This window comes from Callorhinus ursinus, unplaced genomic scaffold (assembly GCF_003265705.2).
Source record: "Callorhinus ursinus isolate GAN/ISIS: 27379988/994484 unplaced genomic scaffold, GSC_fseal_2.0 scaffold6, whole genome shotgun sequence".
Classification (NCBI taxonomy): domain Eukaryota; kingdom Metazoa; phylum Chordata; class Mammalia; order Carnivora; family Otariidae; genus Callorhinus; species Callorhinus ursinus.
Window position 1 is genome coordinate 27,119,218 of NW_027397068.1, and position 25,631 is coordinate 27,144,848.

The 25,631-nt window shown below is 39.9% G+C and overlaps 1 protein-coding gene across 4 annotated transcripts in view; it reads right to left on the bottom strand.

The window, feature by feature from the left end:
- The window catches only part of PDSS2 (decaprenyl diphosphate synthase subunit 2), a 253,130-nt gene that overhangs the window by 47,857 nt on the left and 179,642 nt on the right, over window positions 1–25,631 (bottom strand). For all 4 annotated transcript variants that reach the window (XM_073893735.1, XM_025863433.2, XM_025863446.2 and 1 more), the window contains 2 exons: window positions 8,059–8,232; window positions 6,763–6,894 (listed from right to left, as the gene is read on the bottom strand). In XM_073893735.1, coding sequence (XP_073749836.1) covers window positions 6,763–6,894; window positions 8,059–8,232 — 306 coding nt within the window. The remainder of the gene's footprint in view (window positions 1–6,762; window positions 6,895–8,058; window positions 8,233–25,631) is intronic.

Consider the following 25,631-nt stretch of genomic DNA (forward strand, 5'->3'; position numbering starts at 1 on the left):
TGTGTGTGTGTGTGTGTGTGTGTGTGTGTGTGTGTGTGTGTGTGTGTACGAGCACACAGTGCACCTGCCTGCTTATGGGTGTGATGGAAGACAGCTACTACCTAAGCTATCTAATCTTAAGACTTCAGGAGTTGAAGAGGAGGTAGCAGGGCCTGATATAAAAAATTCCTAAAGTTTCTTCTTCCTGGCTTCACAGGGATGTTGAATGGGCACTAAGGGTATGTGATCTCCTCTTTCCTTCCCTGTCTAGTCATTAATTCTCACTCTCTCCAAGCAGGAAATCGAAATGGTAGATGGGACACAAACCTGTCTGAGTAGAGCAGGGAAGTAATTTTACATGTTGATAATAAGAAATCATAGGTGACTTCCACATTGGGAGCAAGACTTTTCCATTTCTCAGTGTCAAAACTAGTATTAAGCTTCTAATAGAGATTAATATTTTTCTTATAATGCATTTCTTACCTAAGAGACCTATTGCTTAGACTTATTTGAGAGCTGAAAGGGACCTCAGAATGATCTAGTTCAACAGCATCATTTTATAAACATTTTTTTTTTTTTTTGACAGAGAGAGACACAGCGAGAGAGGGAACACAAGCAGGGGGAGTGGGAGAGGGAGAAGCAGGCTCCCCGCTGAGTGGAGAGCCCGACGTGGGGCTCGATCCCAGGACCCTGGGACCATGACCTGAGCCAAAGGCAGACGCTTAACGACTGAGTCACCCAGGCGCCCTCAACAGCATCATTTTAAAGAAAATAATAACAAGGACATGAAAGACTGTGATTAAAGTTCTACAGATGCTAGCCGAGTCCAAACTAGAATCCAGGTCTTCCAAAACCTGGTCCTCTATGGGCCGTTTCTGCTATACCAACTTGACTTCCTATTTAACAAAAAGAGAGCTGCCATCCAATAGCCTACCTCTGTGAAAACCATACCACACATACTTTTCTGACAAATATTAACTGGATGACTATTCCAAGTAAGTCACTATGCCAGGTGCCATAGGTAATTCAAAGGTGAATTCACTGTTATCCTTAAAGATCCTGAAATAAAATTCAACACCTGGGGAGGAAAGGGTCACAAAAATGCAGTGGAGGTAAATATCAGGAAAAACAGGAAAGAGAGTACTAGAACTAATTTCAGGATTTACAAGCAACCTCCTTGAGATTTAGGATAGAATGGCCCTCTCGAGTATTATGCTAATTGTGTCCCCTAACTCTGACTAGGATGCATTCACAGAACAACGTTATCATCATCTAGAGCTTTATATAAACATTAAATTATAATTTAGAAGATTAAAATAAACTCAAGTAAGGAGACTTTAACCTGAGGAATATTTTCCCTTGCATGACAAAAACCAACTTCCTAGTTCTTATTTGTTGCAGATGGATGAATCTTCTCTTCACCAGTGATCCTGTTCATGACTCAGACGGTGACATAGGAAGGGCCTGAAGCTACTGCAGAAAACCACAGCGGCCTGGCAGGGCTGTGAGATGGGCAATAAACTGCCAGTCTTTCCTGAAGGATGAGGATCTAGATAGTATCACAGGGAACCTAGGTTGGTGGGCAGGACATCATCTGCTCACAGACATCATCTCGGCTGGGTTTACTGACCTCTGGACAAGATCTATTTGATTTGAGTTACTGCATAAGGCATTGGCTATTTGGAATAGATATCCCTCTGAAAAGTTAAAATCAAGTTGGAGATAGTGATTTGGGAATATTTCACCAGTTGTTTAGGAAATCCTGGATTCTCATGTTGTCTGCATTTACGACTTTGTATGCTTGCAAAGAAACTAAAAATTAAATATGTCCCTTTTCTGTGAAGCTTCTTTAAAATTCACATCTCTGATACATATATATATGAATATATGTAAATAGCCAAGGGAGAGTTGGTAGCTTCCATTCAACATATTTAGCTGGATCTTTTCAACCAAAATGTAAATCTGCAATGTATTCTAATGTAACCCAATTAGAGCTACTAACACCATCTGTATATATATTTTTGGTTCAGCTGTCAAAAAACACACAAATACACCCCAGTAATACAATATTCAATAGTTGTATGATATTTCATTGTACTATACTTCATTTAAACTTTTTCCTATTTTTTTTTAAAGATTTTATTTATTTATTTGACAGAGAGACACAGTGAGAAAGAGAACACAAGCAGGGGGACTGGAGAGGAAGAAGCAGGCTTCCCGCTGAGCAGGGAGCCCGATGCAGGGCTCTATCCCAGGACCCTGGGATCATGACCTGAGCCGAAGGCAGACGCTTAATGACTGAGCCACCCAGGCGCCCCTTCCTATTTTTTTTTTTAAAGATTTTATTTATTTATTTATTTGAGAGAGAGAGAGAGAGAGAGAAGGAATGGGATAGCGGCAGAGGGAGAGGAAGAAGCAGGCTCCCCGCTGAGCAGGAAGCCTGATGCCGTGGCTCGATCCTGGGACTCCAGGATCACCACCTGAGCCGAAGGCAGACGCTTAACCGACTGAGCCACCCAGGCGCCCCCTTCTTTCTATTTTTAAATGAACCAATTTTTCCTTTTTTCCTTTTAGAGTTACTATTTTAGTGCATATTTTAATAGGTAAGTCTTTGTTTACATCTGATCTTTTTTGGAGGATAGATTATTAGAAGTGGAATTACTACGGCAAACAATAAGCAATTTTAAATCATATGTTTTTAAATAAAAGCAAACACATGTATTTATTTATTTATTTATTTTTTTTAAAAGGTTTTATTTATGTGAGAGAGAGAGAATGAGAGATAGAGAGCACAAGAGGGGAGAGGGTCAGAGGGAGAAGCAGACTCCCTGCTGAGCAAGGAGCCCAATGTGGGACTCGATCCCGGGACTCCAGGATCATGACCTGAGCCGAAGGCAGTTGCTTAACCAACTGAGCCTTCCCACATGTATTTAAAAAGCCAACTTTAAGGGACACCTGGGTGGCTCAGTCAGTTAAGCGTCTGCCTTCGGCTTAGGTCATGATCCCGGGGTCCTGGGATCGAGCCCCACATTGGGCTCCCTGCTCAGCAAGGAGTCTGCTTCTCCCTCTGCCCTTCCCCCTGCTCATGCTTGCTCTCTCTCAAATAAATATACAAAATCTTTAAAAAAAAAAAAAAAAGAAAAAGTTAACTTTAAGACTCCTAACAAAACAACCTAGCACTCCCCAGACCCTATCTGTTCTGTGTCCTTCTGTTTAGCTGTTTGTTCTGCTGTTTACCTTCAAACAGTGCTTTTCTTTGATTTTAAATTTTAGACATTATTTATTGAGTCTACCAGGAAAGGAATAATTACATTTCTTAAATTGATGAAACATACTCTTTTTCTCTCCCCTCCTCCCATTGATTACGCTCTTTCGCTTAAATCAATATTCTGTATTTATATTTTTATGCTGTATAAATATCATTCTCTAAGCCATGAAGAGTATTATGTTGTATTTCCTTTCTTATACATTTAAAATTTTTTCACAACAGCTAATAACTGCTTATCTTAATCCATATGTTTAGTGTGGCTGTTTTAAAACCTGGACCGAAATTCTTTGACCTTTTTCCCATTGCTAGGTGAGTCTACAAACTGTTCTTGATTGTGGGTGGGCTTGTGAGTGTTTGGTAAGAGTTGATGGAAATGACTCTGTGTGACTTCTGAGGCTGGTCATAGAAGAAGATTCAGTTTCCACCTTGTTTACTGGAACATTTGTGTTTGGAGTTCTGAGCTGGCAAGTAAGAAATCTGACTATTCTAAGGCTGCCATTCTGCAAGGAAGTCAAGCTAAATGGAGGAACCACGTGTGAGCACTCTGGTTGGTCAGCAACATGGTCTTGACATCCCAGCCCAGGTGCCAGTGTGAGCTGAGTCTCCAGATGATTCCAGTGCCCAGCCCTGCTGAGTCACCTTCGGCCTGTGGGTCATTCCAGCTGAGGCCCGAGACATTAGAGAGTCATCCTCTCTGTGTGCTGTCCAAACTCCTGACTCAAAATTCAAGAACATAATTACATGGTTATTTTAAACAGCATCACTTAGTTTTCCATGTATCTATTGTTAATTTGTCTTTAATTCTCAACACGGTCAGGGCACCTGGGTGGCTCAGTCGGTTAAGTGTCTGCCTTCAGCTCAGGTCATGATCTCGGGGTCCTGGGATCGAGCTCTGCGTTTGGCTCTCTGCTCAGTTAGGAGTCTGCTTCTCCTTCTCCTTCTGCCCCTTCCCCCATTCATGCTCTCTCTCTCAAATAAATAAAATCCTTTTTTTTTTTTAAAGATTTTATTGATTTATTTGACAGAGAGAGAGATAGTGAGAGCAGGAACACAAGCAGGGGGAGAGGGAGAGGGAGAAGCAGGCTCCCCGTGGAGCAGGGAGCCCGACATGGGGCTCGATCCCAGGACCCCGGGATCATGACCCGAGCCAGAGGCAGACGCTCAACCGATTGAGCCACCCAGGCGCCCCAATAAACAAAATCTTAAAAAAAAAAAAAAAAATCCTCAGTATGGTCAAGGACGTTAGTTCCATTGTTTTCCTTAGAGAAGTTTCTCCTGGAGGTCTCTGTCGTCTTGTTCCAATCCGGACTGGAGGCACACCCATCAGCCTGGGACGTGCTTGGATGAGAGCCGGCGTGGCATGTCCCTCGTTACTGAAGGGTGTGAGCCCTGTGGCAAGGCTGCCTGGGTTTGGATCCCCGCTCCACTACTCGCTAGCCGTGTGACTGTGTGCAAGTTAATTTCTCGTGCCTCAGGCTCCTTATTAGTAAGTGCTTGGCACACAGTAAGTGCTCGTATTGCTGGCATCATTGCCGTTTGTTATCCCTCCTCTCGTGCTGCCCTGGGAATTCTCACTGCCTCCAGCCTATGTCCGGATCCCCCAGACCCTGGATTCCATGTCTTTCTCTTTCTTCGGTTACTTCCTTGTCTTAATAAAACACATCACCCAGAATACATCTCTTGGAAAAAGACGCTTGGGAGGTCAAGGTTTTCGAGATCTTGGGTATCTGTTCTGAACTGTCTTTATTGAACACCACACTTGATAATGTGACAGTCATAAAAGTCTAAGTTGGAAACAGTTTTCTCTTTGAATGTTGAAGCTATTAGTCCATTGTCTTGAAGCTTTCAGTGTCACTACGGAGAGGCTGTTCCGATTCTCCACCCTTTGTAGGGTAGGTTTTTCTTTTTCTTCCTGGAAGTATTAGGTTCTCTTTTCATCCCCGTATGTTTCAAAATGTGATAATGATAACACTTGCTGTTAGTCTTTTAAAATTAATTATTTAGGGCACTATTTCAATTTGGAAACTTAGGTCCTTCAGTTCTCAGGACTTTTCTTTCTAATTTTTGTTGTTAATTTTCTCACCTCCATTTTCGGTTTTCTCTCTCTGGGACTTCTAATAAATATAGGATCTATTGAATTGGTTCTCTAATTTTCTTATCTTTTCTGTTGACTTTTTGTTCAACTTTCTTGGAAATTTTCTCATTTGTATCTTCTAGTCTTCTGATTTAAAAAAACTCTGCTTTCATATTTTTATATTTTATGATTCTGATTTCTTATTCTTGGATTGTCCCTTTTTATGTATCACATGTTCTTATTTCATGAATTTAATGTCTTCTCATTGAGTAGATTGATTACAGTGCTTTTGGAATGTCTTTCTTTCTTTGCATGGTCTGTTTCCTCCAAGTTCTGTTTTCATCAGTTTGCTTTTGACTCATTCCCTCATGGCACAGGATTTTCTCAACTTCCAGGGGTCCTTTATTCCCTACTCTATTTCAGCTGGATATTCTGTGCACTTGGATACTCCGAGGCTTGTCAACTGGTGGGCCTCCCTGTAGGAGGCCTGGTCAGGGATATGGCACAAGGGAGCCCCAAGCACCCAGGTCCATAGGTCTTTTCTCCTGGGCTTGACAGTTTCCCCAGAAATGAATCCTCTCATTTTCTACCAGGTGAATATGAGGGATTTTAAGCTGGCTGATGGCATTTTGAAAGCCAACAAGGGAAGAGGTTTAGGAGAGGGAAAATCTTATCGTTCGAAAAGCGGATATCATGTAGGCTCTCTTTGCTTTAAGTATGGCTGCCATCCCCACCCTCAGCTGTGTAGGCACACAGTTCCCCAAGTCAGGTCTCACATTAACCCAATCAATTAGAACCACAAAGCTAAATAAGCTCCATGAAGTTTTAGGTAAAAGGGCAATACTTTATCATTCTAGAATTCCTGGATTAAAAGAAAATTAAAAAAAAAATTCCTTCTCATTTTTTATACCTTCTCTCCTGCAAAAAAGTAGGAAATTCACCCAATTTAAGCCCCTTTTCCCCTCTGACTTTACCATACTTTTTTTCTTTGATAATACCTCAGAATTGGAATATTCAGGGTCCAAGTTTGTTTTAAAATAACCCAATGAGCTGACAGACGGAGCTTCTGGAATTCTGCAGCTTGTGCTAGAGTCTGCAGATGGGAAATTGCCGTCAGTTAAAGGGTGGTGCTATTACCATAGCCCAATTTTTGAAAGCCTTTAGGAAAAAAAAAAAATCCTCTGAGTTAATTAGCATCCACCACAGGCACTGGTTTTGTGTTGCAGTATTCTAAGAACTCAGATAATAAGAAAACAGTATTTCAAACACTAACTTTTAACTAACATTTGCCTCTTAAAAATGCAGATTATAAAGTAAGAATGTTACCTGTTATATGAAAATGCTCTTATATGGCTTAGCTCATCATGAAATATCAATTATGTTCTAAAATCAACTAAATACTACTCTACTGATACCTAAGATAGGAATAATTTTGTTTTACCTCTCCGATCTGCTTAATCCACAAATCTCTTCCAAGAAACTCCTGATGTAAGACTACAGGAGCTGAGTTTAGATTAAAAGCCATGGAGTCACTGGTCTTTTCTTTAATAAAAGGCTGGAGATCAGAATTTATCTAGGAGGAGTAATCAAAAGAGTTAAATTAGTAAAATGCATACATACTAGTACGTTTTAGTCATTTCAGAAAGCACAAGTTAATGCACTGAAAATTGAAGCTAAAGGAATACAGCTTTTAGATGAACTCTAATAAGCAAAAGAACAGTGCATATGATTAACAATAACCTTTAAAATTCTTTAAGATAATTTTTCCCTGACACATTTCCTCTTCTATTTGGCAGCAGACTTTGTTTTACTTTTTAAGTTAAAGCAATAATTTAAATAAAGTTTTAGTAAATGTAATTGCTTAATATTAAATATTAAATTAAATATTAAATTTAAGATTTAATAAAATATATCAAAACTCATCTGGAGATATTTTACGTATACATAACATATGTATATATTTTCTCCTCTCTCAAGAGCTATTTAAGTAACATTTAAGAAATATGTATCTGGGGCGCCTGGGTGGCTCAGACGGTTGAGTGTCTGCCTTCGGCTCAGGTCATGATGCCAGGGTCCTGGGATCGAGCCCTGCATCAGGCTCCCTGCTCGGCGGAGAGCCTGCTTCTCCCTCTCCCTCTGTCTGCCGCTCTGCCTCTTATGCTCTCTATCTCAGTTAAATAAATAAATAAAAATCTTTAAAAAAAATGTATCAAATAGAATTTTTAAGTTACATATATACAGAGACAGCAATATAACAGCTAACTCGAAACTTTTTATATTTCATAATGCCCATTCAAAAGAGTCAATTATTAGAATTAAAGCTTTCAATTTTACTCAGTATATTTCTAAATTTCATAACCTTCCATAATTTGTTTTACCTAAGAAACTGTACATGAGGGAACTGTAACAAAAATGCAAATATTCTTTCATTCTGTAAATGGCAACATTACATGTTATTTAATAATTTGTAAGAGTTCTCTTAAGAACCCTTTCAGGTAGTAAGAAAAGACAAGCATCATAATTACGGTGTAAGTTGTCGCTTTCTATCAGAGTTACACAGTACTTACCAATCATACTGTTTGTATTATGTGACAATCACCATCGATGGCTGATGGATTTTAAGTGAACAATAAACATTTTTTTTTGAGATATAAAAGCAGCTTATTAAATGGCAAGAAGTTTCTTATGCATCATTTTAGCTATTTAAGTACTGGAAAAAGAGAAAATGTGCAAATACCTTATGACTCATGGCCATGTGCTTCCCATACTGAAATGCCATATCCTGAACGTCAGCATCATGCTTTGCTAATTCCATGGCAGCTTGGCAGCTCTTTGCTAATAAGGCTCCATGGGAGAGAAAAGTCTGCTTCTTCCAAGTCGATATTCCAATATCTTCTGTGATATGATTTTCCTAAAAAAAAAAAAAAAAAAAATGCAACAAAGCCAGGATTTTACAAAAATGCTTTAGGAGTAATTTAATTGTTTTGGCTTGTGAAGAATAGAAGAGTTAAGAAATGAACTATTTTAAAACATTCAGGTATTGCAATAAGACAGAACTAAAAGACGCTAAACCCCAGTGCTACCTAAAGAGAGCTAAGGAGGTGGGAACTGCTGTTCTAGGGTAATGGCGGGAAAAATGAAAGAAATGCTGAAATAAATTTTAGTTTGAACTAGGACACTTCTATTAAAATTTATTTGTAGGATAAGGCAAAATTAGAAATTTGCACCTACAAACTCACTCTTTTCTATATTCACGTAAGTTCTTGAGTGCTGGTATTCCAAGACACCAGAAGCTTATTGCCTTTAACTTATGTGGAAATGTCAAGGGCATAATGAAGAAACTGCATTCTCTTAGAAACAGTTAAATAAAAAATCACAGAGGAGGTAACCCATTAAATGGAGTATGATTGGATCCATTATCCATCCAAATTTATTCCCATAAGAAGAAACAAGTACATAAGGAAGTATATAAGTGTAGTTTATTTAATTTTTTATCTTCTTAAATTATGAAAATCATTGTAGTATCTATAAGTATATACATACCTACCACCTCTAGACCAGTGATGTCCAATAAAAATATAATGTAAGCCGCATATGCAATTTGAAATTTGCTAGTAGTTACATTAAAAAAAGTGAAAAGGAACAGGTGAAATTAATCTTAATGACATATTTTATCTATCCCAATATATCTAAAATATTATTTCAACATATAATCAATATAAAATTATTGAGATATTTTTATTTTTTTATACTAAGTTTTCAAAATCAGTGAGTATTTTACACTTAAGAGCGCATCACTAGCCACATTTCAAGTGCTCAGTAGGTACAAGGAGTTAGAGACTGACCTACCAGACCAGTCTGCTCTAGGCAGGTGGCTCCCTGAGGAAAAGAATGATGAACAAAGTATATAAAACAACGTTCATTTTATGGATTTCTTTGAAACTTCAAGCAAACTGGAACGCATCCAGAAGGATTAACTAACCCAAACACTTTCTTCCTGCTACCCATACCATAATCCTTTTCCTTCCATTATTCTTTGAGGAAAAAAAAAAAATAAGAAGAAAACAGGACCATGAGAAGGTCAGTTCAGATCTAGCCCTACTTCTTTCACCATGCTGAAGGGCACCTTCAGCCCACTGGTCAGATCAAATTCTCAGCTTCATTTTATTTATCATGCCTTTAAACAAAAAGAAAGTTCGACTTATGGCAATAGTTACAAGTATGCAACATAACATTGTGTAATAATAAAAAAGGCCACCCAAGGGAGAAGCAGTGCATAAAGTATTTCATAAAACATTAGGCATGAATAATAACATATTTAATTTTAAGTATTTGAGAATGTATTTTTAAGTGAGCAAAGCTAATATACCATATTAATAAATCAAAGATAGAAACCATATTATCTCTCCATATATACTAAATGGCATTTGACAAAATTCAACTCCTATTCCTGAGGGGGGAAAGAAAACCTAAATAAAATAGGAACAAATGCGTATTTCTTCAATACGACGTGTGTGTGTGTGTTCGTGCGCACGTCTGTGTGTTAGCTCCAAAGTCAGAAAATACTTTATAAAGAAACATGAGTCTTACTAAAATCGGGAATAAGAGAGATACACAACACCACTATTGTTTAACAGTGTAATGGAAGAGGCAAGAAAAGGACAGATGTGTTAGAAAGGAAGATTTTAACTCTTACTACTTGAACACAGTATGACTGTATATTGGGAAAAACCAGGAGATTCAACTAAAAACTACAATAAACAAGATAATTCAATAAAGTAGCAGCATATAAAATGAATATAATGTATTAGTAATATGACAAATGTATTTACCATAGTTTTCATGCATAAAAATAATCAGAAAGCACTCTAAGTAGGGTCTTTTCCTCCATTATATCTATGAAAAGAAAGATTAAAAAGCTGGGAATAAACTTAGAAAGGTGAAAAACTGATACGAAGAAAATGTTAAAATACTAGTGAGGGAACACAAGTAACTTGAAAGAATATAAAAACATATCATGGTTAAAGACAGTCCAGTCCAGGGACACCTGGGTGGCTCAGGCGGTTAAGCGTCTGCCTTCAGCTCTGGTCATGATCCCGGAGTCCTGGGACTGAGTCCCACATCGGGCTCCCTGGGAGTCTGCTTCTCACTCTCCCTCTGCCTGCAGCTTCCCCTGCTTGTGCTCTCTCTCACTATCTCTATGTGTCAAATAAATAAATAAAATCTTAAAAAAAAGACAGTACAGTCCAACCTCATAAAGTCCAATTAAACTCAAAAGACCTTGTTTTTCTGTCCTGAAACCAGGCAAGCTGATTCTAAAGTTCACATGGAACGAACAAATGTAATAAAAGTAGGCAGGAAAACCATGAACAAGAAGAGCAGTGTGTGTAGGGTTGGGGGAGGGAGAGAAGGGGTGAATAGGGACAGTGAGAGATGTCTAGCCCTACTAGACATTACAACTATAAAGATATCATATTTTATACCATAAAGCCTTACTAGTAATTTAAAAAAAAATGTGTACTTTTTAGACAGAAAGACAATTGGACAAAATAGTCCACAAATCAAACTGTATACAACAATTTATTAAATTTTAGGGAAAAGTTGGACTTTTCAGTAAATGGTGCTAGTACAACGGAATATCTATCTAGAAAAAAATACAGACTGATTTGCATTTATACCATTTATCAGGATAAACTCCAAATGGCAAAAATAAAAGCAAAGCAACCAACCTCAAAACCATAGGCAACGTTAGAAGACAAAGAACAATGAGGAAAAGTGTTTGCATTTTCTATCACAGACAAATGGGAAATCTCCCTGCGGTAGGCTAATAATTCGTCTGTGCCCCCTGCACCCGCCTCTCCCCAAATGTTACCTTTTTTTTTTTTTAAAAGATTTTATTTAGTTATTTGAGAGAGAGAGAGAATGAGAGATAGAGAGCACGAGAGGGAAGAGGGTCAGAGGGAAAAGCAGACTCCCCACTGAGCAGGGAGCCCGATGCGGGACTCGATCCCGGGACTCCAGGATCATGACCTGAGCCGAAGGCAGTTGCTTAACAAACTGAGCCACCCAGGCGCCCCCCAAATGTTACCTTTAACATGGCAAAAGGCACTCTGCAAAAGTGATTGAATTCAGGATGTTGAGATGGAGGGATTATCCCAGATTAAGTGGGTGGGCATAAGGTAATCACAAGGATCCTAGGAAGTGGAAAGCAGAAAGAATCAGGCAGGTGATGTGATGACAGAAGGAGAGTGAGAGACTGGAAGATGCCATGCTGCTGAATCGGAAGATGGAGGCTGGGGCCACGAGCAGAGGAATGAAGGCAGAAATTAGAAAAAGCAAGGAGATGGATCTCTCCTAGGGCCTCCAGAAGTAAAGCCACCTTGTTGACATCTTGATTTGGGGGCTTCCGACCATTAGGAAAAACTACCTCTTCAAAGCTTTTATTAAGTGTTGGTGAGGCTGTAGAGAAACAGGCCTCTCAAGCACAGCTTGTGGAAGGGGAGACTGGATGGCAATTTCACAATGCAGCCATGAAAATCACAAATGTATTTGCCCTGTGACCCAGCAATCCCACTTCCAGGAATTAATCCTACATATAAGGCCACGCACATGTGAAATGAAATATATACAAGTTTACAGTCTATTGTTCACCCAGCTGCAAGGGTGATCCTTTTACAACTTAAGTCCAACAGACCAATTGGCCTTTGTGTTGTTTCTCTAACACTCCAGGCATGCTCTTCTGAGGCCTCTGAACTTGCTATTCTCCATCAAGCACTCTCCCCAGATGTTTGCAGGGCTCAGTTCCTCGTTACTTTGGGGTCTCTGCTCAAATTTCAACTCATCTTTAATAGTCTCCCTTCCTCCCTAATCATTTCCTATCTCTTTACTCTGCTTTAAACCTCTTTTCCGTGATATTACGAGACTCCTCATAGTTACTGCTTTATGGTTTATTGCCTGTCCCCTTCGCTAGAATGTTGGCTGTACAAAAGCAAGGACTTTGTGTGTTTTGCCCTCTGCTGAATCATCAGCATTCAATATAGTACATTAAGTGTGCAATAAATATTTGCTGAGCCTTTATCCTTCTTCCAATATCTTTCTCTTTCTCTCGTTTCTACCTTCTTCTGTCTTTCCTAACCTGGAAATAATAAAGAATTGAAATAATTCTCCTGGAACACCTTCCTAAGGCTCATAGAATCAAGAAAAACTTTAGCCTACCATTTAAGGCACTCTTTTTTTGGTACCAAGCAATACTTCTAGCCCCATCTCCTACCCAAAATAGTCCTTTTGAGGCCTGCATTCCAGCAACACAGCACAATTTGCTGTTTCTTGAATAAAATATGTACTTTCACACTTGTGTGAATTTAAAAATATTATTCCCTTCAAAAAGAATATCATCTCCTCCCATCCCCTGCCTATTACATTGAATATATCCAGTTCAAATACCACTTCTTTGAGAAGCATTCTCAAATACTCCCACAAATACTTTCCTCTTTAGACTAATGTTACCTTACTTATATTACAACATAGCATTTAATTCTTTCTGAATTGTACGACTGCTTTATTTGTCTTTTCTTGACTAGGCTGGACCTTGTCTTAGGCATCTTTATATATTTTTAATCACTTAGGCCATATTTACTCTCCAACAAATGTTTGCTAAATGAATAGAATCATGTTTATCTGTTGCATTTATTAAGTATGTTATACGTTCTTTAAAAAATTTTTTTTAAAGCTAATGAGTAGATCTATTCACACAACGAATGCTATTTGGCAACAAAAGAGAAGGAACTAGGGACACATGCTCTGCAATGGATGAATCTCAAAAACGTTAAGCTAAGTGAAAAAGGCAGGCACAAAAGGCCACATATTGTACTTCATTTATATGAAATGTAGATTAGTGGTTCCCTAGGCTGGGGAGTGGAAACTACAAATGGCATGAGGGACCTTATGAGGGTGTGTGTGAAAATGTTCTAAAACTGATTTATGGTGATGGTTGTACAACTGGATACAGTTTCTAAAAATCATTGAATTTTATGCTTGAAATGGGTTGACTTTATGATATGTAAAATATAGCTCAATAAAGTTGTTAAAAAAGAAAAAAATAAATGAGTAATATTTTACATTTCTTGGTCTCAAATGCTTAAATTGTCATTTAAAGGCTTTCTATGACTCTCAATTAACTTTTTTGTGGTTTGTATACACCATCCTCATTTATTCATACAACAAGCTTTACTTAGGTTCTATGATGGGTCAGGTTCTCTGCCAGACAATATAGATATGAAGATTAATAAGTAGTCTGTCCTCAGGAAGTTCACAGTTCAAGGACAGCATGTATAAATATATCTACATATGGATATAAAAATATAGTTAAAGCAATATAATTCTGTTTCAGAATAATTTTTGCAGGATTTCCAAAAAAAGATTCAGTTTGGTTCATTATATTTTCCTTATTGTGATTAAGCCGTTTTATTATTCATTACTTCTACATTTTAAATTGCACAAGTGATACATGATCACTGGAAAAAAAATTAGAAAATTCAGATAACCAAGAAAACAATTAATTTATGGTCCCCAGAAATCTACTACTATAAGTTAATAAGGGTGTAAGTTAATAATTCTGTTTCTAAGTTAATCAGAACATTTATTCCCTGAACATTAAATTATTGCATATTGTGAACTTGGTTACAAATGAAACAAAGTCCCTCCATTCATTTCAATCAGCTTGCCATGTGTATATTACGAGAGCATGCTGCACTACAAAGGAAAAATTAATGTACAATTATGAAATACCAAGAAACTGGTTTGATAACCACATTCAAATCAGTATCTTCACACATCAGAGATAAGGAAATGGTGTGAAATGAATGAATGTAGTCAGAGTAAATGAGATTTAGATATTCTTATAGCATTGACTTACATATGTGTAGTTTTTACTGAAGATTTGTTATCTATAAAAGGAAGACACAGTGAATGAATATTTCCTTTTGATGGGATTTCCTTTTTTTCCATAAAGGTAATATATACCGATATGCCTATGGAATGACTGTCAGACAGAAGTACATTAATTTAAAAAACACAGGTCTCTCATTCACTGTCACATAACCTTTTTGCTCAACTAAGGCTGGTTCAAATAACACACACATACACACACACACTCTCTCTCTCTCTCTCTCTCTCTGAAGCTACAAGGTGATGTTGGCCTGAGCTAGTGGCCCTGGTGGTTTTGCTCAGATATAATATGCTGTTCTGCTAACTGAATTGTCTGGGGGACACGTACTTTGAGTTGCCTTCCTCATGAAAGTAATACATTTGTACGTAAGTATTCACAGGAGACCGAAGTGTGTTTATAAAGTGGCTTGTTGGGATTCAAGGCCTGGTCTACTGCCACAGACCAAAGGAAAATTAACTGACACAGGAAGATGACAAAGCCCCATCTAGAACTTGCCAAGTCAAACTTCTACCTTTCACACTACCAGGAAAAAAAGAGTTTGGGTGATTAAGGAACTGGCTATCTGTTCAGTTAAAAGCACTTTAAAGAAACGATGCAAATACCCTGTTTTCATGTTTCCTACTTCTGATACCTCCTCGGAGCCACTATCTTTATAAATGCAGCATAAATTTGGCTTTGGTGAGAGACCTGATCTCTCTAATGCCACATTTCACCAGTTTAAATGTTTGCTTTGAATTGCCATTTTCAGCTATTTTGAGAAGTTCAACAAGATCCAAAACAGTTTACTAGCCTTATTTAAAAAAAAAAATTAAGTTCAGGAAATTTTCAATAAAGATTCTCTAAATTTAGGGATAAGAAGGAAACAAGGGGGAGAATGAAATCTAGTACTTCCTGGGAACTAGCTATGTGATGGCACTTTCACATTCATTATTAAATTAGCTCTCAAAAATCTTATCATCATTCCCATTTAAAAGTTAAGGGGGGGGGGGGGCGCTGGGTGGCCCAGTCGTTAAGTGTCTGCCTTGGGCTCAGGTCATGACCCCAGGGTCCTGGGATCGAGCCCTGCATTGGGCTCCCTGCTCAGCGGGAAGCCTGCTTCTCCCTCTCCCACTCCCCCTGCTTGTGTTCCTGCTCTCTCTATCTCTGTCAAATAAAATAAATAAATAAATAAAATAAAAGTTAAGGAGGTTTGAAGACTGTATTTTGACCAAAATCAGACACTAGTATGTGGCAGAGATGGGTCTCAGACATATAGCAACTGGATTCTATTTTGCTTAATACATAACAGAAATATATGCAAAATCTTTTGTAGTTGGAAAAGTAGGTTATATTTAAGAATGAATGACATGTTTTATCTTTGTATCAAAAAACCATTTTTTTTAATTTTTTTATTTTTCATTTTTAGAGTCATATTTTTTTTTTTTAAAGATTTTATTTATTTGACAGAGAGAGAGACACAGCGAGAGATGGAACACAAGCAGGGGGAGTGGGAGAGGAAGAAGCAGGCTTCCCGCGAAGCAGGGAGCCCGATGCGGGGCTCGATCCCAGGACCCTGGGACCATGACCTGAGCCGAAGGCAGGCGCTTAACGACTGAGCCACCCAGGCGCCCCTCAAAAAACCATTTTCAACCTGTAAATTAAGTCCTTTAATAATATCTATTGAACAAATCCAAGAGTCTAGAGCATAATATGAGTAATGACATAAGGAATAGTAGACATCACAAGTATTTTTTTAGGAATCCTTAGGGAGGAAAAAAAGCATAATATTTTAACAGAATCATCTAATAGGGTAAAATAATTTGCTCTGACTTATAATCTAAGCATATAGGAGACAATAAAGTAGGTAATCTGGAAACTTTATATCTCTGTAAATCATGGGAGAGAAATTGGTAAGATCTGATTCAAGTGTATATAACTAAATACTGTTTTGTTGTTGTTTTTATTTTTTTATTTTTATTTTATTTTATTTTTTTTTTAAAGACTTTATTTATTTATTGGACAGAGAGAGACAGTGAGAGCAGGAACACAAGCAGGGGGAGTGGGAGAGGGAGAAGCAGGCTTCCCGCCGAGCAGGGAGCCCGATGTGGGACTCGATCCCAGGACCCCGGGATCATGACCTGAGCCGAAGGCAGACGCTTAACGACTGAGCCACCCAGGCACCCTTGTTGTTGTTTTTAAAGGTTTTATTTATTTTGCCAGAGAGAGAGTGAGCAAGAGAGTGTGAGAGCCCAAGCAGGGGCAGCGGCAGGCAGAGGGAGAAGTAGGCGCCCCGCTGAGCAAGGAGCCTGATGCGGGACTCGATCCCAGGACCCTGGGATCATGACCTGAACCGGAGTGGACACTTAGCTGACTGAGTCACTCAGGCATCCCTAACTAAATACTGATTTTTAAAAAATGCCTATATAGGGGGACCTGGGTGGCTCAGTCGGTTAAGCATCTGCCTTTGGCTCAGGGCGTGATACTGGCATCCTGGGATTGAGGCCCATGTTGGGCTCCCTGCTCAGTGGGGAGCCTGCTTCTCCCTCTCCCCGCTGCTCGTGCTCTCTCTCTCTCTCTCTCTCTCTCTTGCTATCTCTCTCTCCCTCAAATAAATAAAAAATCTTAAAAAAACTTCTACACAATAAAGCTATTAAAACTTCACTCACAAATTAGAGAGAAGGGTTACCAGGGACTTCTTGGTTTTGAGCGAGCCAGTCCGTCTCTGCCCTCCGCACTAGTCAGTTCTTGCTGAGATGTATAGGAATGACCACCCTGGAAAGGGGTCAGGATGGAGAAGGGAAGACTCTTACAGCACAAATCCTTCAGCAGGTGGTATCCTTGGGAAGGGGGAAGCTCTGAACAGCCAGAGGGCAGCAGATAGTCTTTGGATGGGTTGCACAGTAGGGGCAGTAGGGAATACTGAATAATTCTTTGAGAGGAACAGACTGGACAGCACCAAGAGCAAATGTGGCCTGCTCTGAAATGCACAGCAATAGGCTGCTGCTTGGCATACCATGTGTATGTGCAGTAGATGCTGGGAACTGATTTTTCTGGGTGCTTACTATATGCCAAGCATTGTGGATTTAAAAATTAGGCATTACTTCTTGACGGTTACGAGTTCAGCAGGGGAGAAACGCGGTAAATAAAGTAGCATGGTATGTGAAAAGCGAGCCGTACTTATAGTACAGAGAAGGGAGTGAATACTGTTAAGGAAGAGTTAAAGAAGGCTTCAGTAGGGGACTGTTGGACCTGTTTCGTTCTCAGTAATAAACTGGAATTAGCCTGGAAGGTAAGGCAGAGGATGACTTTGGGGTATCATATTAGTTCCATACTGTTGAAGCATACAGTGGGAGGGGCAGGTGAAAGAGACCAGTCAGGTAGGTAAGAGGTCCGGGGGTTTGGATCTTATCATTTAGGTGCTAGGAAACTGTTTTCAGCCGAGAAATGATATGATTACATGTGCAATTTAGATGGGTTGCTCCAGAGGCAGTTTAGTTGGGAGGGGCAACAACGGGAAGGCCCATTAAGGGGTAAAGTGTTATATTCTAGGTGAGCAGATGTGGTAAAGTGGTAGCTAATGGAGACCAAGAGGCAAGAACAAGATGAGCTGCTCAGAAAGTGAAACAAGAGAGCTCCCTACTGTGGACAAGATGCTGCCCACCCCGGATCCACTCCCCTTTCCCTCCTTACTACCAAGACCTAATTTTGTTCAGGTACTCGCTGCTCTGATACGTAAACCTGATTAATACCATCTTGGACAAATCTGCCGTGATGATGGTTCTGGGCCGTGAACCTCCTTGAGCACAGCCCCCTTCCCCTCCCACATTCTTTCCTTTTATGTAACCCACACCCTTACGTACACCCTCAGGGCATGTTGCCCTTCATCTGCCCAGGAGACAGGACTAGAACACACACCTATTCTTAAACATTATCCTCTTGGTGGTTCCCTACTATGTGCTCCCAGCCGCTAGGCTATAGAAATAGACCCTAAGGGAGGCGGGGTTGCAGCCTTGCTGCTGCCGAAGACATGCTTCTGCCCCTAAGTCCCCTTGGTAAGCCGTTTTTGATCAAACTGAACTTGTCTGCCTTTTTCTTCGGTCTTAAAGCTCCTTCGGCCTTTGGAGGTCGTTTTGCGTATACCCTCATTTCATGGACTACTTGCCAATGATTACTTTAGGAATGGGCATGTGGTCTAATTCTAGCTAATGAGATAGGAGGGAAGTCTACCAGGAGGCTCCTAGAAAGAGACCCAGGGGGACCCAGCAACTGTTTCTTCTGGATGTTGCTCTGTCTCGGTGAGACACACCCAGGACTACTGTAGCCAAACTGCCACCAGCATGATAATAAATAGGATGCCAGGAAGCAGAGCAGAGACAGAAAACCTTGATATCATGAAGTTGTCATGTTAATTGTCGCCAATGCCCCAAACTGCCCACAACCTGCATGTTGGACTTCTAGCCTCTAGAACCATGAAAAAATAAATTTTTGTTTAAGCCATCCAGTCCGTGCTCTTCTATTGTGGCAATCCAAGCTCACTAACACAAGCACCTTTTGTGTAAATGTTAGGATTCGATCAGTGATGTTCTTTTTTTAATTTTATTTATTTATTTATTTTCCTCTTTTTTCTTTTTAAAGATTTTTGACAGAGAGAGATAGCAAGAAGAGCAGGGGGAGTGGGAGAGGGAGAAGCAGGCTTCCCGCAGAGCAGGGAGCCCGATGCGGGGCTCGATCCCAGGACCCGGGGATCATGACCTGAGCCAAAGGCAGATGCTTAATGACTGAACCACCCAGGCGCCTCTCAATCAGTGATGTTCTGAAAGAATATTTATACTGTTCCTCCCAGTATCTTTCAGGATATTCTTCACAACCATCATGTTAACATACTGCCTTAAAATATATTGAAAAATTCTATGTTCAGATTTTCTATTTCTGCATAACAAACCACCCTACACCTTTAGTGCTCACAGATCCTGTGGGTCAGGAATTCAGAAAGGGAAACAGAGAAGATAGCTGGTCTCTGCTACGGGATTCCTGGGGCCTCAGTTAAGGAAGACTCGAAAAGCTGGGGATGATCTACTGGCTAGGGGCTGGGGCAGCGGGTTACCAGAGATCCACTCCCAACAAGATAGCTTATTTACCCACATCCGTGAGGCCCTATCTGGGACTGAGGACTAGAGCACCTCCCTGTGGGCTAGTCACATGACTTCTCCCAGCAAGGTGGTTGAGTTGCTTGAGTTCTGAGAGAGAGCAGAGGGAGTGTTTCAAGACAGCAAGCGTTCTAAGAGACCTTTTTATGGCCGAGCCTGGCAAATCATAGAGCATCACTTCTACAGTACTTTATTGGCTGAGGCTCTCACAAGCCCATTGAGATTCAATGAAAAGGACAGAGATCCTCAATACTTGATAGGAGACCATGGGAGGAAAGTAAAAAAATTTGTGACTTTTTTTTTTAAGATTTTATTTATTTGAGAGAGAGAATGAGAGAGAGAGAGAGAGAGAGAGAGAGAGCATGAGGGGGGGAGGGTCAGAGGGAGAAGCAGACTCCCCACCAAACAGGGAGCCCAATGTGGGACTCGATCCTGGGACTCCAGGATCATAACCCAAGCTGAAGGCAGTCGCTTAACTGACTGAGCCACTCAGGTGCCCCACCACACTCTACTTTTGAAGAATGCTCAGGAGAGCAACTGATTTCTCTGCTCCCTTCCAGTTATGGGGCTAGCTAAGGTGATGATACGGAAGATGGAGTAAGGCAGTCATGGGGGTAAACCTGGTGAGGGGCACAAGTATTAAGGGTGACAGCTATGCTTTTGACCTGAGAATCTGGATAAACAGTGGTGCTCTTTGTGAAGACAGAGAAGAATGGAGTGGGTCTGGAGCGAAAGATCATCTATCTGGTCTTATATGTACTGAGTCAGACGTGCCTGTAAGAGCTCCAAGAAGAAATATTGAATAAGCAGCAAAATATTTAGCTACAGAGCTCGGATGTGGTCTGGGATGGAGATATAAATTGAGACTCGCTGGCATATAGACAGCTGGTAATTGAAGGCTTGGGCTTCATTTTCTGAGAGGTCTATTCTTGTCCTGTGATCAGAATGGTATTCTATTAAACAATTTACATGCTTAATAGTCATGCTTTATCTCTCAGGCAAATAAACTGCCTCTTAAGATGTTTTGCTGGGATAGCTATCAGTGAGTGACCTAGAGTACCTCTAAATGGCGTACAAATTCAATTTAAACACTGAACAAATAAAAACATTCACCAACCAGACCCACTCTAAACTTGAGGGTCTACGTAATTGAAAGGACCATTATATGTACTAAGCTGTCTCAGTCACCAACGGCTTTTCTGCCTTCTCAGTATCTGTGTCAACCTTCACTTTTCACCTCTATATATCTAACCTAATACTCCTGCATTCGATTCTAATATGTTTACTTTGCAATACATTTGCTGCTATTTCCTTTAAATAAAAACATTTTGTGGATTAAAAAACAGATACAGGACTATTGCTTAAATGTGGTGGGTACCTTTATTATTATTCTTTAAACTATATGTACCTTATACATACTCTTTTGTATGAGTGGTACATTTCATAATAAAAAACATTTTAAACCACTCTCAGTAGCCTTTAAATCTGAACAAACTCAACATTTTTATTTGCAATGAATGATTTAAGACTGTGTCTACTTTATGAAAAAAAGGATGTTAGTAAAATTATAGGTATTTATTATCACCACCACTAGCATGTTCAAAGTCTTGGATATGTGAGTGATATAAGCTTGAACAGATGCCCAGCAAACAATAAAACATGACATGGCATGTTTTATTAGCTCGTTAATACGTGCCTTGGGTGCAATGTGAGGGACAGGCTGTGAGTAAATGTACCAATGAAATATACCCCAGAGTATCTTAATGCTTTTATACAGCACTCACTGTTTCACTTCTAAATCTCTTAAAATATATGTTTTCTTTTAAAGATAGTTTTTACACACACACACACACACACACACACACACACACACACACACACACACACAGGATATTTTTAACTCCAAAAAAAGGAAAATAAGGTTTTCCTATTTCTAATCTACAAAAGAAAACTTCCAATATGAACTCCCTTCCACTTTGAAAAGGTTAATTAGTTTCTTGGAACTCAAATTCACTGATTCTTTAGTTAACCTCCCTTGCCCACCTTCATCCATTTTTATGGGAAGAGTCTGCAAAACCCTGGGTTTCCCAGATTATTTTGTGCTTCTGTTTGCACACTGGACAGTGATGTCTCTCTAAGAAATACTGTATTCCTCTTTGGCCACCTGAGGATGACTGTCATCATGAGCAACATAGTTTTAACTATCACAACGAAGTTAGTTCATTATGAACTAACTCCTTCAGTGGAAACAAATGGTCCTTGATTGTCCTTCATCCTAGGAAGGCAACAGTAACTACGACAGAAATTTAGGGAAAACTTGCTAAAAGGTACAAGACCACACTGGATGTCACCTTTGTATTTGGATTCAAAGCTCATTTTGGTGGCGGCAAGACAACTGGCTTTAGCATGACTTATGATTCATGAACCCAAATACAGACTAGCATGATGTGGCCTGTTTGCAAAAGAAAAGACCTCAAGAAAACAGTGAAAGTAACAGTGATTGTGCAGATTTTTCATGAGGATTAATAAGCTCTAAAAACTTTAAGGAAAGCACAAAAAACCCCACCCCACTGTAGATGTTTCACGAACAACCCCGCCATAGCTTGCCTGAAATTCCAAGTACCAATTCTCTGCTCTCTTCAGCCTGAGGAGGGTTGACAATCCAGTTACTTAGTTCCTAGCCCTGGAAGGCAGGGCTTGGGTCCTCAGGCTAGAAGCCTCCAGTCAACTGCTCCAATCAGAACCCTCATGACGGGTTTGGTCTAGACCTCCAGGTCCCCAGAGACTGTCTGGCTCTTTCTGACTCCAATTCACTATTGGTAAAGCTACCCTAAACTCAGTGGCTTCAAAACACTCATCATTTGTGTATGTGTCTGTGGATCAGCTGGATTCAGCTAATCTAGACTGGTGGCTCTGCTTCTCACTGCGTGTTTCTGGGTTGGCCGGACAGGCTCTGTTCCAAGTGTTTCTCCTTCTTGTTTGAGAAGTCTAGCCGGAACAGGTTTTCTCATAGTGACCGCAGAAGCCTAAGAGAGCCTCCTAATTGGCCAAAGCAAGTCAAATGGCTGGGTGCAGAGTTCAAGGGCATGCAAGTACACCCTGCCCACAGTGAGAGAAGACTGCAGTTAAATGGCAAAGGACATGGAAACATGTATTACGTTTCACAGTTTCTTTGGTTCAGAATTCAGGAATGGCTCAGCTGGGTGGTTTCAACTTGGGGCCTCTCATGAAAGACTAGAAATACTATCATCTGCAGACAAGGAGACTGAAACCAACCTTTATAAATACCTTATATTTCTAATTACTGATCACTTTTTAAAACATATTTTTGTGCAATGCAGTACATTTTATGGGAAAATGCTATTTAGAGGGTACTAGGCATTAAAACAAAAGGCTGAGTTACATAAAGAACAGGTTAAAACATGATGAACGTTGACTCAATTCCACAAAATACACAGTGAGACAGTAAGAAAGCAGGAGACATAAACTGTCAATCACTTAATAAGCTGAGAGAGAGAATACCTGCTGAACTCCTGGGCCCTTACCCTACACGTGTTTCCACTGCCAATAATCTTGTCTGTTGCTTCAGATCCATGTTATTTCAACACTCTTCCAGGGGCCTCTCTACTTCTAATTTCTTTGGCTTCCACTTGATCCTATTCACAGCTTCTACAATAATCTTTATCATAGATCTTCTCATTGTATAAGATCCTATGGTGCATTCCTCTTACTATTTTAAATCCAAATTTCCCAATTCAAATGTTCAAGATCTACCCTTTGACTCATGGATCCCTTTTTAAAGGATCACCTTTCCTAGCAAGGCCCCTTTGCTGTAGCTCCAACTACCACTGTCTCCACCTTAGTTCTCAACACATATGTATCTGATTTGTCCAGCACAGCTGCTAGCATGTAATAGTTCCTCAATAACATTTGTGGAATGAGCAGGCGTAGAATAATAACTGGGTAACCCTAAAACAAAATGATAAGTTTCTTGGTTTTAGTTGAGCAAGCATCCAAGGCACCCGCATGCTGGTGTCATACGTATTTTCATACTACTGGTCTGTCTCGTGGCACTTACCTCCCACTGCTCTACTATTCGTCCACTGGGCACCAGCTGGGTAGGCTTTCCTTCCGTTCTGTGGATACATTATGCTGATTCCTCCTCCTTCAGGCCTTTGCCTGAGTTGCTCCCTCTTCCTGGAATGCTTTTCCCTCTGTTCTTTTTTCACACAGCTGCTTTTTGTCATTCAGATCTCAGCTTGAAAGTTATTTCCTCAAAGAGAGGACTTCTATGAACATCCAGTCTAGAGTAACTCCTTCAATCCCTTACTATCACTTCTCCTTATTTAGTTCTTTGCTGTATAATTATAACTCTCAGTTACTTCTCTTGGTCACTTATGTACATGATTGTTTAGAACTGGCCTCTCCACTAAAATGTAAGCTCCCTGAAGGCAAAGATGTCTTATTCACTGAGCACTTGTATTGCTAGTGTCTGCCAAAGCAGATGCTCAAAAGGTATGTTAAATGGATGAATACACAATGCCAATGCTCACAGCCAACTTCCCCATCCCAACAAACCCCAACAACTTCGAGTTCCTTTCTACCCTAACTTCTAAGACTCAACTAAAAAGAAAATTACCTCCTCTAAGAAGCTCCCCTAAAACAGTAACTGTTAACTTAATGCTGCACTTTCTCCTCCATATTTATCCTGTATAACATTTTTCTATGTGGTCTTATGGGTAAATTGCTTTCCAGTGGTTTTCTGTGCATGTTTTTCCTCTAAGCTATATGTAACATCAGGTCCTTGAAGGCAGGCCTGTGTTTTTGGTTGTAGCTTGTTTTTGAATAATCCAGTAGCACTCAGTGTGCCGTTGTGCACATAGCAGCAATTCAATACAAGTTTACTAATAAGCACTTTATCAAAACTGCCTAATCTAGCTCGATGGCTAATGTAGGATTCATGATAACAAACAATTCAACCAGAATCCAATGTGAAACACTTTATCTAGATTTCCCAAATTCAATCTCTTTATTATGTTGAAATATCAGGAGACAGAATTTTACTCTTTCAGTTTCCATCAAAAAGAAATATCTTCACTGAGATATAAATTACTATACATCCTCTGATTTCTGGGTAGATGTTGGGGGAACTGGCTGTTTGCAATTTTTTTATAAAAAAGATTTATTTATTTATTTGAGAGAGAGAGCATGCGAGAGAGCACGAGCGAGTGAGGGGATGGGCGGAGGGAGAGAGAATCTCATGGAGACTCCCTGCTGAGTGTGGAGCCTGACATAGGGCTCAATCACATGACCCTGAGATCATGATCTGAGCCAAAACGGAGTAAGACACTTAACCGACTGGGCCACCCAGGCACTCTGGCTGTTTGTAATTTTATGATGAAGCTGTTTTGTTTTGTTTTTTTTTAAAGATTTTATATATTTATTTGAGAGACAGAGAGAGAGCGAGAGCTAGAGTGCACAAGTGGGAGAGAAGGAGAACCAGGCCTGGCATCATGACCTGAGCTGAAGGCAGCTGTCTAAGCAACTGAGCCACCCAGGCGCCCCTATGATGAAGCTATTATTAACCATATTCATCAATGGGCCTATCACATATATCCTTATTTGTTTAATTTCAGGAAAAAATATCTATACAAAAATTATCTGTGGAATTCATCATCAAATAATGACAAGTTCAGAACCCAACATATTTCTCTTTCAGTCTTAGTTGGGAAGAAACAGTGTCAAACTCAAAGTCCACTTACAGCATATCGTGGTAGTGCTGACTACAATTTCAAGTTCCTTTCCATATTCTCCATTCTATTTTTATTTTCCTAAACTTTTTGTTTCTTTGCCTAACCAAACTCATTTACCTGTAAGTCTACAAAGAGGAATTCCCATTATTACCTCTCTGGAGCTCTTGACTCTTCCATCTGGAGCATCTGCCAACAGCTCATTAATCTGATTCATCTAAATGCATCTAGTTCTCTCTACAACCAAGCCTCTGTTATGTCAAATGTCATCATTTTTTTTTAAAAGATTTATTTATTTATTTGAAAGAGAGAGAGAATGAGAGAGAGAGAGAGAGAGAGCACATGAGACGGGGGAGGGTCAGAGGGAGAAGCAGACCCCCTGCTGAGCAGGGAGCCCGATGTGGGACTCGATCCCGGGACTCCAGGATCATGACCTGAGCCGAAGGCAGTCGCTTAACCAACTGAGCCACCCAGGCGCCCAAATGTC